General features: G+C 36.3%; 1 protein-coding gene across 1 annotated transcript; it reads right to left on the minus strand.

The window, feature by feature from the left end:
• Positions 1-253: 253 nt before the first annotated feature.
• On the minus strand, positions 254-15,805 carry LOC116420101 (vomeronasal type-2 receptor 26-like). The gene is given in 5 exon segments (XM_031943666.1): positions 254-729; positions 732-1,160; positions 3,505-3,628; positions 5,659-5,877; positions 15,662-15,805. Coding segments are annotated over 5 exon segments (1,392 nt in total).
• Positions 15,806-17,660: the final 1,855 nt, after the last annotated feature.

A 17,660-nucleotide genomic window follows, 5' to 3' on the forward strand; every position in this document is an offset into this window, starting at 1 on the left:
ATATTTAAAAATATCAATCACATATAGTCTGCTATCTATAAACTAATTAAAATAAGAAGAGATGCCATTCTATCTTTATTTTCAAATCAGGCAATAGAATGCTTGCAAAATACTATTATATTTAAATAAAAAACAAAGATGAATATTAGAGAAAACAGAGGCAAATGAATGAGATACATTTCACATTTTATTATGACTTTGGATCAGAGGAGTTCCTTGACTATGACTGATGCATTTGAGAATACCTGTCTTCTCAAGAAATACCTTTCTTTTTAAATATCCCCAGAGTATTTTGTTCTGATCTTAGAAGGATCACAAAGCATTTGGGAACAAAGATACAAGTAAGAATCCCTGCGCTGGAGGTCAAGATGGCAAAGACTTCCAAGGCCACAATGACTTTGCCCTTGGAGCTCTGGTACGAAGGCAGGAAGGAGATCCAGACGCTGCAGAACACAAGCATGCTGAAGGTCAGGAACTTGGCTTCGTTGAAAGTGTCCGGCAGGTGCCTGGCCAGGAAAGCCACGGTGAAGCTCACCAAGGCCACCAAGGCCATGTAGCCCAGGACACAGTAGAAGATGAGGAGGGAGCCCTCATTGCACTGGATGATAATGGAGCCAGGCTCAGAATGGACGTCCATCTCCAGAAAGGGGGGGGGGGATGTCCCAAACCAGATGCCACAGAGACACATTTGGATGAGGGTGCAGGTGACCATGAGAGAGTAAGATGCTGTGGTCCCAGCCACCTGCGGAGCCTGCTCCCTGGTTTGCTGGCCCTGAAGGCCAGAACCACAGTGATGGTTTTAGCCAAAATGGAGGAAAAGGCCACTGTGAAGACAACTGCGAATGTGGTTTGGCGCAGGAGGCAGGTGGCTGTGGTAGGATGGCCGATGAAAAGCAAAGAAGAGAAGAAGGAGAGGCTGAGGGAGACCAGCAGAGTGTAGCTGAGACTGCGGTTATTGACTTTGACTATGGGAGTGTCCCTGTGCTTCAGGAAGACTCCCAGGACCAGCACAGTGAGGAGGGAGAAGCAGATGGCTGCATAGGCCAGAGTCATTCCCAGAGATTCCTTGTAGGCCAGGAAGGTCACAGTCCTGGGGAGGCAACGATCTCGTTCCTTTTTAGGATACTGATCTTCAGGGCACTGCAGGCATTCCTCTGCATCTATGAACAACAATAGAATCATAGTATATCCCAGACTGATCAGTTTTTTGTCTCCTATAAAGCAGAGTGCTATTAATTTCACACTGGGCTCCATCTCATTTTTGGACTCCTTCTAAGGAAGAAAAATGTTCTAAAGGCTGAATAAAATAAAAATACATTTCACTTTCTTCATTTCTGCACATATGGATAAAATACTCTGTTGAAAGTATTTATTTCATATTGTAGGTTTACAGAAGAAAAATTCAAACTCCCTGCAATCCATTTTAATTTGAAACCACCTAAAATGAATCTGAAAGGGTCATTTTATACATATTCCAAAACTTTAACAACAGAAATGAATCATTGAAACCATAGAGGAAGGCCAAGAGTTGATTTTTAAAAATTAGATTGAAAAGACTTTTTGTTGTGTTTCTCTGAATGTAAGGTTATAGTGACAAGCCATTCTCCAGTTGGCACATGGTCCAAGAAAATGAACAGACAATTTTCAGATGAAATTAAAACTATTTTTGTCATATGAAAAAAATGCTCTAAATCACTATTGATTAGAGAAATCCAAATTAAGACAACTCTGTAGTACCAGCTCCCACCTCACAGATTGGCTGAGATGACAGGAAACGTTAATGATGAATGTTGGAGGGGAAGTGGAAAAACTGGACACTTAATATATTTTTGGTGGACCTGTAAACTGATCCAACCATTCTGGAGAGCAATTTGGAACTATGAGAAAAAAGCTGTCAAACTGTGCATCCAGCAGTGGATCTACTGAGTCTATATCCCAAAGAGATCATAAAAAAAGAAAAGCATCCACATGTATAAAAATATTTTAACAGTTCTTTTTGAAGTGGCAAGGACCTGGAAACTAAGTCGATGCCCATTAGTTAGAGACTGGCTGAAATTATGATATATGAATGGAAAGGAATATTATTGTTCTATAAGAAATGATCAGCAGGTTGATTACAGAAAGGCCTGGAGAAATTTACATGATCTGATATAAAGTGAAGTGGGTAGAGTCAAGAGAACATTGTACCCTGAAACAGATAACATGTGATGATCAACTGTGATGGACTTGGCTGTTTTCAACAATGAGACTTGTGATAGAGACAGCCATCTACATTCAGAGAGAGGATTATGGGGACTTTATGTGGATCATATTAAAATAGAATTTCCACCTTTTATTGTCATTGTTTATTGTCATTGGATTTTTTTTTCTTATTTTTCCCTGATGGTCTGATTTTCTTGTGCAGCGTAATAAACATGGAAATATGTTGAGCAGAAATGCATATGTTTAACCTGCATTGGATTACTTGCTATTTAGGGAAGAAGAGAGATGAAGAAGGAGGGAGAAAAATTTAGAACCCAAGCTAATTTTTGTAGAGGGTAAATGTTTAAAACTATCTTTGTATGTAGTTTGACAAATGACAACCTATTACTATAAAAAAGAAAGCCTTCATAATAAATACTACACATTATGTTCTGAAAAATAATTTAATTGGAAAAAAAAGAAATACTATCTGAAATAATGCAAGAAATAGTGTATTTGGGGGGCTTGACCATAACAATATAAGTAAAATGAGAACAAAAATTCAATTCCAAAGGACTGACATAAGGAGTAAGTGTTATCTACTTAGAAGAGTTAATAAATGGAGAAAGATAAACTACCAAAAAAATCCCCCAAAGCTGAAACTTTCAAACATACTATTTTATTGATCAATATCAAGTACAAAGCAAATCAGGACGGGGCCTCATCAGCTTTGACACTGAGATAGGTTTGAGGATGATCAATTTTTATTCAATTTTTTGTGAGCCAAGTTCCCTTGAGTTGGGACTCCATGCTCCAGAAAACAAATCTTTAAAATAAGCTCTCTTGAGAACCCTGATCAATCTTATCCAAGGGATATTATCATGAAGCCTAAATCCAGAGGCCAGACTTCTGCTCTTCAACCAAATGTATCTGTGCTTATAAAGTTTTTAGAATTAAGTATTTTTTTCTATTAATTTTTCCCTTGAGAGGAAGGAAGTTTAGAACTACGTTTTAGATTAAGCTTTCCTGCAGGAATGGGAAGGTGACAATTAGGCTACAATGTCAGGGAAGTATTAGGGATTCCCATGGTAGTAAAATCCTGATGGGTTCTGCTTTGATAGATTTTTAATACCTTGAACCAGGGGATGCTTCTAATTATAAGAATGATCACAAAGCACATTGAATGCAAAGGACTGAATAAATGCAATGTTATCTCAACTCTGAAATTATTATTTTGCCAAATATAAAGCACATCAGTTTATGAGTAACAAATGAAAATGTCTATTACTTTGGGAGAAGAATAGTTAATCTTTAAGAACCCACCTGTCTGGTTGGAAATTGCCCCTTCAGGACATGGGGTACAAGCATAGCAACAGATGGGCTGGCTTTCAAGAGCTGTCTTTTGGAATCCAGGGCTACACTTCAGATTGCACCTAGAAGTTGGAGTCTATATTTCCTCCAGAAAAAGAGAGAAAATGTTGTTGAAAAAACATCTGGCAAAAGATGGAGGAATTGAGGAAATTATGATTTCAAAGTTTTCCTATAGAAAACAGGTAGAATGAAGTATTTGCAATTCTGCAGGACAAGAATGACATAATTCTCTCTCTTTTTTTTTTAATTTAATAGCCTTTTATTTACAGGATATATGCATGGGTAACTTTACAGCATTAACAATTGCCAAACCTCTTGTTCCAATTTTTCACCTCTTACCCCCCCACCCCCTCCCCTAGATGGCAGGATGACCAGTAGATGTTAAATATATTAAAATATAAATTAGATACACAATAAGTATACATGACCAAAACGTTATTATGCTGTACAAAAAGAATCAGACTCTGAAATATTGTACAATTAGCTTGTGAAGGAAATCAAAAATGCAGGTGTGCATAAATATAGGGATTGGGAATTCAATGTAATGGTTTTTAGTCATCTCCCAGAGTTCTTTTTCTGGGCATAGCTAGTTCAGTTCATTACTGCTCCATTAGAAATGATTTGGTTGATCTCGTTGCTGAGGATGGCCTGATCCATCAGAACTGGTCATCATCTAGTATTGTTGTTGAAGTATATAATGATCTCCTGGTCCTGCTCATTTCACTCAGCATCAGTTCGTGTAAGTCTCTCCAGGCCTTTCTGAAATTATCCTGTTGGTCATTTCTTACAGAACAGTAATATTCCATAATTTTCATATACCACAATTTATTCAGCCATTCTCCAACTGATGGACATCCATTCAGTTTCCAGTTTTTAGCCACTACAAAAAGGGCTGCCACAAACATTCGTGCACATACAGGTCCCTTTCCCTTCTTTATAATCTCTTTGGGATATAAGCCCAGTAGTAACACTTCTGGATCAAAGGGTATGCACAGTTTGATAACTTTTTGAGCATAGTTCTAAACTACTCTCCAAAATGGTTGGATTCGTTCACAACTCCACCAACAATGCATCAATGGAATGACATAATTCTCAATGGAAAACTTGTATCTTCATTTTCCAATTCAGAATATTTTATCCCCAATGGATCCATACAAATTAACCAGTAGGTACAATCAAGCTCTTTGATAGTTTTTTATTATAATATCTTGTTGGTTTAGTTTTTTACAAGTAATATCTTAACTCTTAACTTCGTTTCATTTTAGAATTGACAATACTGAAAAGTCTTTGACCACACAAGAGGAAATATATTTTATTAATTTCCAACCCTTGAAAGTTTTGGGTTTCTTGTTTCCACAAATTCAAATATTCTACTCAAAATGTTTCAGGAAATCATAATTTTAGAGAGTATGTACTAAAATAAACTAATTCCACAGTTCAGTTCAGCTTTATTGATTGAAAATATAAGGTGATTTTACAGGCTAATCTTATTTTCAGGCTGATATTTGAAGTCTCTTCTTGGAACTATTGTGAAGGGTAGGATGGAATTTAATCAATTATATAGAGATGTAATTGTATAGAAATACATGTTTGATATGAGCAGAAGTTATAGCTGCAATATTTACATTAAAAATCTCTAACGCCATTGTGTCTTTAAAATAAAAGACAGCTTTGTACAACTCTATCCAACGCAAACATAAATTCAGATTAAATGATTTGTCTATACAAAGCCAGATATTGAGTAATCTTCTCTAAATAAATCCCTTAGGGGAATAATTTTTCTCTATTCTGTACCTATTATTATTTTTCAAACTTACTCACTTAATGTGACTAATCTTATCAATCTTATCTTGTCAAGATTCTCTTAGTATGAACAATTCAGATCATTATTTAACTTAGCTAGAAAGAATGTGCAAGTGGAACTGAAAAAAGACAATCATAGAACTCTTTTGATCAAAGCAAAAAAGAAGAGTAAGTTGGTATTAGTACCCTATCACAGACATTTTTAGTACCTGTAAGAAACATCCTGGTAGCAATGAAGAAACAACCAGTGTCCAGGAAGCCAAAGAGACAAAGTGATAACGTTCATATTCATTGGTCCCTTACCTGATGGAAATCTTCTGGCCAATCTATGTCTTCTTCCTTGATGGTGAATCTCTGGGCAAGAGGTTGCACTTCACCCACTTTGACTATTGTCTCTATCTCGCCAGGGAAGAATTTATAATTCAGTATATCATATGTCTCAGCAGCTGGCTTGGTTCCATCCTCACATGACTCATCACTGCCATTATTGAGAGAATTGATGGATTTCAGAAAGTGGTGGAGCTGAAAGCAACGACAGGTGGTTGTTAATATTTAGGGAAAGAAGGATTCATGCCCATGTCCCAAGATTGACTATTAGTGGAAAACAGGCTCTGAATTTGGAGCTTCTAAAAGTTGTCATTCTTCTTCTTGAGCTTCTCTTAGAGTTCTGAATGCCTTTTCCTCCTGTCTCCTTGAAAACTAAGGACAAATGAAAAATAACAAACCCGGTAACCAATTATTTTCTACAGATATTAAACTTTCTTCAAAAGGTATATCACCCTTACTTCAAATATCTATATATCTATATATCTATATATATATATATATATATATATATAATCATCAGGGCAGTTCCAATAGTCTTGTGATGGAGAGAGCAATCTGCAACCAGAGAGAGGACTGTGGGACAGAGTGTAGATCACAATATAGACCATCTTTTCCATTTATTTTTTTTAACTTACATTTTTTCACTTTTTGATCTGATTTTTCTTGTGCAGCATGATAATTGTGAAAATATGCATAGAAGAATTGCAGATGTTTAAGATATATTGGCTTATTTGCTGCCTAGGGGAGGGAGTCGAGAGAAAAAATATTTGGAACACTAGGTTTTGAAAGGGTGAATCTTTAATACTATCTATGCATATGTTTTGAAACCAAAAAGCTTTAAAAATGAAAAAATGTAAAAAATAAAATTAATGCAAAAAATATCATCTTCCATTCAGCAAATCAATAATTTCTTACAAATATCTCTGATTGTCTTACATTACCAAGTTCTTTGATTAAAAAAACAGCTGGTCACAAAGAACTCTGTACATCTGATAAGCAAAAGCTTATTATTTCTTCATTAATAAATTATCAGACCCCCCTCAAGAGATTTCTTATTGAACTTTTTTATTGATAGAATTTACCACATGTCCTAATACATACTGGGTACTTAAGAAATGCATAATTATAGACTGATATTTAGGGAAAATTGTATTCCTTGTACAAAACTGTCTTTTATTTTTAAAAAATATCCCATATAACATTGTTGGTGGAAAATAATTTGGAACTATGCTCAATAAGTTATCAAACTGCGCATATCCTTTGACCCAGTGGGATTTCTACTAGGATTATATGCCAAAGAGATTTTAAATGGACCCACATGTGCAAAAATGTTTGTGGCAGCCCTTTTTGTAGTGCCAAGAAACTGGAAACTGAATATATGCCCATCAATTGGAGAATGACTGAATAAGTTATGATATATTAATGTTATGAAATATTATTGTTCTGTAAGAAATGACCAACAGGATGATGTCAGAGAATCTAGGAGAGACTTACACCAACTGATGCTAAATGAAATAAGCAGAACAATAACATGGAAACAAGACTGTATAATGATCAATTCTAATGGTCTTGGGTCTCTTTAACAATGAGATGATTCAAACCAGTTCCTGTAAAGGTTAGAACAATAGAGAAATATACTTGAAAGAAGGCATTAACTCAGTGGAATTGGTAAGACAATGGTTATCTAGTTTGGATTGGTGCTTAATAGTTGTCTAGTTCAGTACATGTACTTAATACTTAATATAGTTCGAAAAGATTGACTTCTATTCTACAAGATTGACACCTATGATCATGTAATTATAATAGAGTATATAAGAACTAATAAGAACTGCAGAAGAGAAACATTCCATCTTTGATCAGGTTCCTGGTGGCTCTACTTCATTTTTCCACTGAAAACAAGTCCCATCTGAAGGCCCTCCAGAAAGCTTGTCAGGCCCTAAGTGAAGGACACATCCTGTGAAGGAGACAATAAAAAGTTTTGGATTTTATCCCTGGCTATTCTCATGGTGGTTACTCTGCTGAAATGAAGACTAGTCCTAAGAGTTCCAGAAAGCTAACCAGAACATTACAAGTACCAATTGTTTAGTGATGGAGAGAGAAATCTACACCCAGAGAGAAGACTGTGGGAAATGAGTGTAGACCACAATATTGCATTCTCACTCTTTCTGTTGTTGTTTGCTTGCATTTTGTTTTCTTTCTTAGGTCTTTTTCCTTCTTGATCCAATTTTTCTTGTGCAGCAAGATAACTGTATAAATATGTATACATATATTGGATTTAACATATATTTTAACATATTTAACATGTATTGGACTACTTGCCCTCTAGAAGATGGAGTGGGTGGAAGGAGGGGAAAATCTGGAACAGAAGGTTTTGCAAGAGTCAATATTAAAGAATTACCCAATTTATATGTATTGTAAATAAAAAGCTTTCATAAAAATGAGTAAAAAGGGAAAAACAAAATTGTCCAATATAAATCTCAGAAGTGGATAATAAGCTCAATTTAGGAATAAAGGAGAATTTGCTATTTGTGATGATGGAATTAAAATAAAAGCAAATACAAATGATAATGAAAGTAAACCCTTGGCAAAATCATTCCTGAAAAAAATAGGAAGGAGAATAACTTCAATGGAACACATTGTGAATGAAATTTTAAAATGACAAAGTATAAGAAAATGAAACAATAATTCAATCTGAGGAAGATTTGAAACAGAGTTTTCAGTAAAAGTTAGAAATTTATTTCGCACACTCAGGTTGTGGTTTTCATTGGTGAATGGAATATATTCAAGAAAATTTCCCAATGAATTAAAATATATAGAATGAGAAGGTTGAAAAACAGAAATTCAATCTACGTTGTCACTGAGAAATATAATGGTAAGACCTCATTATTTTAGGGAAAAGAAAAATAATCTAATTGGACAGAATTCATCGTACACATCTGTTTTTAAGTCATTGAGTCCTGTCCTACTCTTCATGACCCCATGGACCATAGCCTACATTGTCCTGCTATACTCTACTATATCTCAAAGTCTGTTCAAGTTAATATTAATCGTTTGCATGACACTATCTGTCTCAAACTGTACCATTCTTTGTTTCTTTTACTTTCAATCATTTCCAACAACAGGGTCTTTGCCCATGGGTCCCATCTGCATATTATACGGCCAAAGTTTTGAACTTCTGCTTCAGGATTTGAACTTCTTGTGAACAGTGGGGATTAATTGAAGTATTGACTGATTTTATCCCCTGGTCGACCAAGAGCCTTTCTAAAATCTCCTCCAGCACCACTATTATTCAATATAATCAGTTCTGCAGAAGCTATCTTTCTTTTATGTCCAAATCTCACAGACATAAGGATTTCTTGAAAACACACATACAAGAGAGAGCGATTGAGAGAGAAGAGAGTTTTAAGTATGCAAAACTTTGTTAGCAAAGTTTAATTCTAGCATTCATCACATATATTACTGTGGAAGAGAATTGCTTATGAGAAATGGAGTAGTCAGTATAATATAAAAAAGGGTGAGAAAAGCAGTACTCGGTTATTGAATCAAAAATAAAAGGATGATATCTGTTGGAATCCAAGGAAAACTGTTCAGCATTATCATGCAAACATATGCTTTAACCACTGGTGGGAAAAAGGACAGTTTGTCACTTTTTGAAGACCTGTAATGTGTTCTACAAATAATTCCTATACATACAAAACATGTCAAATTTGTCAAAGGAAATGAAATGACTAATGTAATTAAGCAAAATAGAATTAGAATAGCAGGCAGATTTGGGTTTTTACTATGTAACAGAGAAGATCTGCATAGAAGAAAGCTAACGTCTACAAATTTCATTATGTATAAAATGCAAATAAAATATAAAAAAGGAAATTGGGGGGATGTCCATTAATTGGGTAAGAGATGAATATATTTTGGCATACTTTTTCATGGAATATTATAATTCTTTGGGAGAAAGCAGGAGTTTATGACAAGGCATATCTTCCACTTGGTGTGAGAGTAAGATGACAGTCCTTTCCTGTCAAGAAAAGCACAAAGGACTGAATTCCAAAGTTTGTAAATGTGTAGAAGGCAAAGGAATTGTAGGTTTGTGGCATGTTTGGGAATGAGAGGAGAGGAGAGCCAGAAACTCTGAGAATGTCTGGAGTGCCAGGTTGGGGACACTAGATTCAGATACAGTTTCTAAAAGTACCTAGGAATCAGTTCTTGAATTTTTGTTCGTCCTTTCTTCAGATTTTTACTTGTCTTTTATATTTTACTTGTCTATTTATATATATGCTTATCTTTATATTTATATTATATTTTATAATATATTATATTATATATTTACTTGTCTATTATATTACAAGTCAGAACAATGACTTGTAAATTTTTCTATTATCAACCTGGGGAATCTCCTATTGCTTTTGAATGGAATATTCATTTTAAAAAAGAAAGAACAGAAAGAACAGAGATCTGGGCAGGGGAATTTTTTGACATCTTTTCTTTATTAAAGAAATATTAGTCTGTTCTCAAAAAAAATACCACATTCTATAGCTTGTTGTTGGTAGTTGTAGTAGTATCTTTTTAAAAACATAATGTCACAGAATTTCAGTCATCAATTTCCCCTTGAAATATCTAAACCCAGAGAGTTCATTCAAAGATCTCAGAAAAACTGAAGAGATGAGAGGTTGCAATAATGGAGATATAATAAATAAATAATATAACCATTTAAATATTCGATTTGAAATAGTTTCCTTGAAGAAAGAAAAGAATATTATTACTCCTGCATTATTATTGTCTCATTTTTATTATTCCATGACAATCAATTACTTATATGCTCAAGGTATTGTTACAAGATGTATTTGATGGAAATAATAAGGTTTTGGAACAGATTTCTCGATCCAATGATCACTCTACAATTATATAATTGATGGAGAAATGAGAGGCTAAATGACTTTTAATACATATTCACAGGTTAGAAACCATTCTATTCAGTAAATTAATTAGCATTCTCCCACAAATCTTCTCTCAGAGCTATGTTCCATAAACTCAAAAATAAGTGTTAACGATATAATTCAACCAACCTGGGGGAAAATTAAAGTTCTAATATTCCAAGTAACAAATCAATGATTCAGAATGCTGGTTGGACTTATTAAAGATTAGAATTGGAAACCAGCCATTTACTTAAATTCCACAATTATTTTCCAGCAATATTTAAAAATATAATTCACAAATTGTCTACTATCTATAAACTAATTCAAAACAGCAAGTGATCTCATTGTACTTCTATTCTTAAATCAGGATGCTTTCAAAATGCCATTATATTCAAATAAAAAAAACAATGAAGAATATTACAGGAAACAGAGGCAAATGAATCAGATGCATTTAACATTTTATTATGATTATCTGATCAAAAGACTTCTTTAACTGTGTCTGGTGAGCTTAAGAACACCTATCTTCTCAAGAAATAACTTTCTTTTTAAATATCCCCAGAGTATTTTGGTCTGATCTTAGAAGGATCACAAAGCACTTGGGAACAAAGATGCAAGCGAGAATCCCAGCACTGGAGGTCAAGATGGCAAAGACTTCCAAGGCCACAATTGCCTTGCCCTTGGAGCTCTGGTATGAGGGCAGGAAGGAGATCCAGACGCTGCAGAACACAAGCATGCTGAAGGTCAGGAACTTAGCTTCATTGAAAAATTACTAATTCTGTATTTCCTACCATCCTAATATCCCCAGATTATGTTTTTCTTTTCTTGCCCTCCTTCCCCCCTTCCTTAGTATTAAACTTATTGGTCCCACTTGTGTCACCCAGCTCTCCCTCTTTAGTATCTCTCCCTCCTCCCTTTGAATCCCTTCCCCTTTCTTGTACCCTTCCCTTATTACTCTTTTTCCTTTTCCCTTTTCCTCTCTCACTTTTTAATGAGGTGAGAGAAGATTCTCTGTAAAAAAATGTGTCAATTATTTCTTCTTTGAGCCAACTCTGATGAGAGTAAGATTTGCACAATGTTCCTCCCCCTCTCTAAGTTCCCTCAGATATGATGGGTTTCCTTGTCTCATCGACGCATGAAGTTTCCCTCTTTTTATCTCCCCTTTCCCCTTTTTCTGACACTATCCCCTTTCCATTTCTACTTCCCTTTTTTATGCTATATCAGTAAAATCAAATTATACATGTGATTTTTATGTATATCCACAACAGAAATACAGTTCTCAAGAGCTCCTTTTACCTTTTTCTACTTGTCTTGAGTCCTGTTGTTGGAGATCAAATTTTTTGTTTAAGTCTGGTTTTTTCTTTAGAAACAGATGGAATTGCTCTGTTTCATTAAATGTCCATCTTCTTCCATGGAAAAAAAATGCTCAGCTTGGCTGGGTAGTTTATTCTTGGCTGCATTCCAAGTTCTTTTGCCTTTCAGAATATCAAATTCCAGGCCCTTCGATCCTTTAATGCTGAGGTAACCAGATCTTGTGTGACCCTTATTGTGGCACCTTGGTATTTGAACTTTTTTTTTTCCTGGATGCTTGTAGAATTTTTTCTTTAATCTGAAAATTCTGAAGTTTGGCCACAATATTCCTCGGAGTCTTTATTTTAGGGTCTTTTTCAGAAGGTGTTCGATGAATTCTTTCCACACCTATTTTATCTTCTGATTCTATTACTTCTGGGCAGTTCTCTTTAATAATTTCCTGTAAAATAGTATCTAGGCTCTTTTTTCATCATATTTTTCGGGTAGTCCGATGATCCTTAGGTTTTCTCTCCTTGATCTATTTTCCAGGTCTGTTGTTTTTTCAAGTAAATATTTGACATTTTTTCCCAATCTTTCATTTTTTTGGTTTTGCTTGACTGATTCTCCCTGTCTTAATGAGTCAGTCATTTCTATTTGTTCAGTTCTGATTTTTAGCGTGTTATTTTCTTCATTACCTTTTTTACTTCTTTTTGTATGTCTAATTGAGTTTTTACATGAGTCATTTTGCTCTATGGATTTTTTTTCCATTTCACTAATTTTTTTTTAGTGAGTTATTTTCTTTCTCCAATTCACAAATTCTGTTTCCCTGCACTTCTTGGGAGTTTTTTACCTTTTCCAATTCACATTTCAGGAAGTTGTTTTCTTTTTCCACTTTGTCAAATTTTTCTTTTAGTGAGTTATATGTCTTTTCTGTACTCTCTTGCATAGCTTCTCTTTCCTTTCCCATTTTTCTTCTAGTTCTCTTTTAAGATTTTTAATAGTCTCTTCTAGGAGAGCCTTTTGTATTGGGGACCAACAATTGTTTGGAGACTGTCTGCTATTAGTCTCTTCAGGGTTGAAGAGCTGTTCTCTTTCGGAGTAGAAACTATCAATTGTCCTTTTGATTTTCTTACTCATTTTGTTAAAGCCTTTAGGGTCTGCCTTCAGGGCCAGGAGGTTACCAGCTTCCTCTGCAGAGCAATGAGAGATGTATGGACCGGTAGCTGTCCTGCTAGCAGGCTGCAAAAAGCAGTGAGGTACTGGAGTGGTCTGGGAAAGAGTTCTGCACCTGGAAGTAACTCAGGCCTGCAGAGCAGAGCTGGGAAAGTGCCCTGTAAAGAACCCCTGCTGTGTGAGATAATGAGTGCCCTGGAGTTAGACCCTGAGCAGTGAGAGTTTCACTACCCAAGCCAAATCCCGCCCTGGGGCTGTGGGTATTAGCAGTTGAGCAGTGAATGGATTTTCAGGGACCGGAAGTGTCTCTGCTCCTGGAAGCACAGTCCTGTTGGGGAAGTTCTATTGCCCCAGGCTGAGCCCCCCAGTATGCCGATTAGAGGCTGTGCAGGCTGTGCCACCCTGCCGTATGGGTTTGTAACTGCCCCCGCAAAGGCACCGAACTGCAGGATATGGATGCAGGGCTGCCTTTCAGTCTCTTGAGTCACTTCCAGGTTTGAGTAGCTACAGCCAGTGTTTGGTTCTGGTGTTTTTTAGAGTACCCTCTGTTCCAGGCTTTAATTTCTCTGCCAGTTTACTGCTTGTAATCAAGGCAGACCAGTTAGCCTATAGCAGAGTGGTCTCTATAACTTCTCTAGCCACAGAGATCACCCCCGCCCCTGGTCTGCTCAGGATGCTAGTCTCTCACTGCCTGTGCTAGTCTGTTTCTGGCCCCTCAGGACAAACCTTTCCTGGAGATCTTCCAGATTGACTTCAGCTGGTAAATTGTATGCTTCTAATCTTCATGAATTTAAACAGTGAAGAGCTATTTCTGAGGCTGGATAAAATAGCTGGTTATGAGGGGAATAAGAGGAGCTTAGAAAGTCGCCTGTCCCTTCTCCACCATCTTGGCTCCGCTCGGTTTTCTTTTTTATAATAATAGCTTTTCACAATGATAGTTTTAAACATTCAACATTGCCAAAATAACCCTTGTGTTCTAAATTTTTCTCCCTCCTTCTTCATCTCTCTTCTTCCCTGGACAGCAAGTAATTCAATGTAAGGTAAAACCTGCACACTTCTTCTCAACATATTTCTATGTTTATTACGCTTCACAAGAAAATCAGACCAACAGGAAAAAATAAGAAAAAAAAACCAAGGGAAAAAAATGATAATAAAAAGTGGAAATACTATGTTGTGATCCACATTCAATTTGTATAATCCTCTCTCTGAATGTAGATGGCTGTCTCTATCACAAGTCTCATTGTTGAAAAGAGCCAAGTCCATCAAAGTTGATCATCACAGGGTATCTGTTCTGGGTAGTGTTCCCTTGATTCTACCCACTTCAATTTGTATCAGATCATGGAAATCTCTCGAGCCCTTTCTGATATCAGCCTGCTGATCATTTCATATAGAACAATAATATTCCATTACATTCATATACCATAATTTATTCAGCCCTTCTCCAACTGGTAGGCATCTACTCAGTTTCCAATTCCTTGCCACTACAACAAGAACTGTTAAAATATTTTTTATACATGTGGGTATTTTTCTCTTCTGTATGAGCTTTTTGGGATACAGACACAGTAGACCCACTTGGATGCACAGTTTGATAACTTTTTCATCATAGCTCCAAATTGCTTTCCAGAATGGTTGGATCATTTTACAACTCCATCAAAAATGTATTAGTTTCCAGTTTTCCCACTTCCTCTCCAATATTCATCATTACCTATTCCTGTCATCTTAGATAATCTATGAGGTGTGAAGTGGTACTGCAGAGTTGTCTTAATTTATATTTCTCTAATCCATAGTGATTTAGAGCATTTTTTTATATTATTAAAAACGGTTTTAATTTCCTCTTCTGAAAATTGTCGTTTATATTTGTGGACCATGTGCCAATTAAAGAATGGCTTGTAGCTATGACCTTATGTTGAGAGAAACACAAGAAAAGTCTTTTTAACCTAACTTTTAAAAAACAATTCTTGTCCTTCCTCTAAGGATTCAATGTGCCTTTTCTGGTCTTAAAGGATTGGCTTTTGTGTAAAAAGACCCTTTTGTACACATTGTAAGTGGTTTTAAATTAAAATGGATTGGCAGGGAGTTTCAATTTTTGTTTAGTAAACTTATGACACACAAAATAAATACTTTCTACACATTATTTTATCCATATGTGGAGAAATGGAGATACTGAAATCCATGCTTATTTTATTCAGCCTTTAGAACATTTATCCTTCTTACTTAGAAGGAGTCCAAAAATGAAATGGAGCCCAATGTGAAATGAATAACACTATACATTATAGGAGACAAAACATCTGGTCGTTCTGGGATCTAGCATGATTTTACTGTTATCACAGATGCAGAGCAGTGCCTGCAGTGCCCTGAAGATCAATATCCTAACAGGGAAAGAGACCGGTGCCTTCCCAGGACTAGAACCTTTCTGGCATATGAGGAATCTCTGGGAATGACTCTAGCCTGTGTAGCCATCTGCTTCTCCGTCCTCACTGTGCTGGTCCTGGATATCTTTCTGAAGCACAAGGACACCCCCATAGTCAAAGCCAATAACCACAGTCTCAGTTACATTCTGCTGGTCTCTGCTTCCTCTGCTCCTTGCTCTTCATTGGCCATCCTACCACAGCCACCTGCCTGCTGCACCAAACCACATTCGCAGTTGCCTTCACAGTGGCCGTTTCCTCCATTTTGGCTAAAACCATCACTGTGGTTCTGGCCTTCAGGGCCAGGGAGCAGGCTCCGCAGGTGGCTGGGATCCACAGCATCTTACTCTCTCATTTTCACCTGCACCCTCATCCAAATGTGTCTCTGTGGCATCTGGTTTGGGACATCCCCCCCCCTTCCTGGAGATGGACATGCACTCTGAGACTGCCTCCATTATCATCCAGTGCAATGAGGGCTCCCTCCTCATCTTCTACTGTGTCCTGGGCTACATGCCCTTGCTGGCCTTGGCGAGTTTCACCGTGGCTTTCCTGGCCAGGCACCTACCGGACACTTTCAACGAAGCCAAGTTCCTGACCTTCAGCATGTTTGTGTTCTGCAGCGTCTGGGTCTCCTTCCTCCCCTCGTACCAGAGCTCCAAGGGCAAGGCCATTGTGGCCTTGGAAGTCTTTGCCATCTTGACCTCCAGCGCAAGGATTCTCACTTGCATCTTTGCTCCCAAGTGCTTTGTGATCCTTCTAAGATCAGGACAAAATACTCTGGGGATACTTAAAAAGAAAGCTACTCCCTGAGAAGCCAGATATTTTCTAATTCACCATCACAGTCAAGGAACTCCTTTGATCCAAAGTCATAATAAAATGTTAAAGGCATCTCATTCACTTGCCTCTGTCTTCTCTAATATTCATCTTTGTTTTTTATTTGAATATGATAGCATTTTGCAAGCATTTTATTGCCTGATTTAAGAATAGAGGTAGAATGAGGTCACTTCCTATTTTGTATTATTTTACAGATAGCAGGCATTATGTGAATGACATTTATAAATATAAGTGTGGGATTTAATCAATGACTGTCTGCTTTCCAATCCTAATCTTTAATGAAATGAAGAAATCATTGTCATCTTACTCCCAGACCTAGTAGAAGATATGCCTTGCCACGAACTCCTGCTTTCTCCAGTTCCAAATTCTCTTGTCTAGGGCAGAAAATTCTCCATCCCCATTAGCCTGGGAAAAACTTAATTGTCTTGCTTTCAGAAGTAGGCCCATAGGATTTCATATTCCTGTGTCAATGTTAAGTATAACAAGTGCAGGTCTTCCTGAGAATCAAGAAGAAGACAAAATGTGGCTACTACTTTTTTGAAGATGATATGCTTTTGTATAGAGGAAATTCTAGAATGTCAAATAAAAAACAAGTAGAAATAAGGAATCATTTCAGCAAAAATGGCAGGATATGGAGAGACTTACACGAACTGATGCTGAGTGAAATGAACAGGACAAGGAGATCATTATATACTTCAACAACAATACTATATGATGACCAATTCTGATGGACCTGGCCATCCTCAGCAAGGAGATCAACCAAATCATTTCCAATGGAGCAGTAATGAACTGAACCAGCTACGCCCAGAGAAAGAACTCTGGGAGATGACTAAAAAGCATTACATTGAATTCCCAATCCCTATATTTATGCCCACCTGAATTTTTGATTTCCTTCACAAGCTAATTGTACAATATTTCAGAGTCCGATTCTTTTTGCACAGCAAAATAATGGTTTGGTCATGTATACTTATTGTGTATCTAATTTATATTTTAATATATTTAACATCTACTGGTCACCCTGCCATTTGAGGGAGAGAGTGGGGGCAAGGAGGGAAAAAATTGGAACAAGAGGTTTGGCAATTGTCAATGCTGTAAAGTTACCCATACATAAAACCTGCAAATAAAATGATATTAAAATTTTAAAAAATAAAATAAAATAAAAATAAAAATTTAATTAAAAAGTGGCAGGATCGGAGATAAATCCATACAAATCATTAACATTTCTGTTTGTTATTCATGAAATGATGTAGAAAGCCCTAGAAAGACAAATTTCTAGTAATAACATTATAGACAGTACAAAACATTTGAGTCTGAGAAAACTCTTCACACAAATACAGAAAGATCTAAGTAACTGGATAAATGC

Source organism: Sarcophilus harrisii, chromosome 6 (assembly GCF_902635505.1).
Source record: "Sarcophilus harrisii chromosome 6, mSarHar1.11, whole genome shotgun sequence".
Taxonomy (NCBI): Eukaryota; Metazoa; Chordata; class Mammalia; order Dasyuromorphia; family Dasyuridae; genus Sarcophilus; species Sarcophilus harrisii.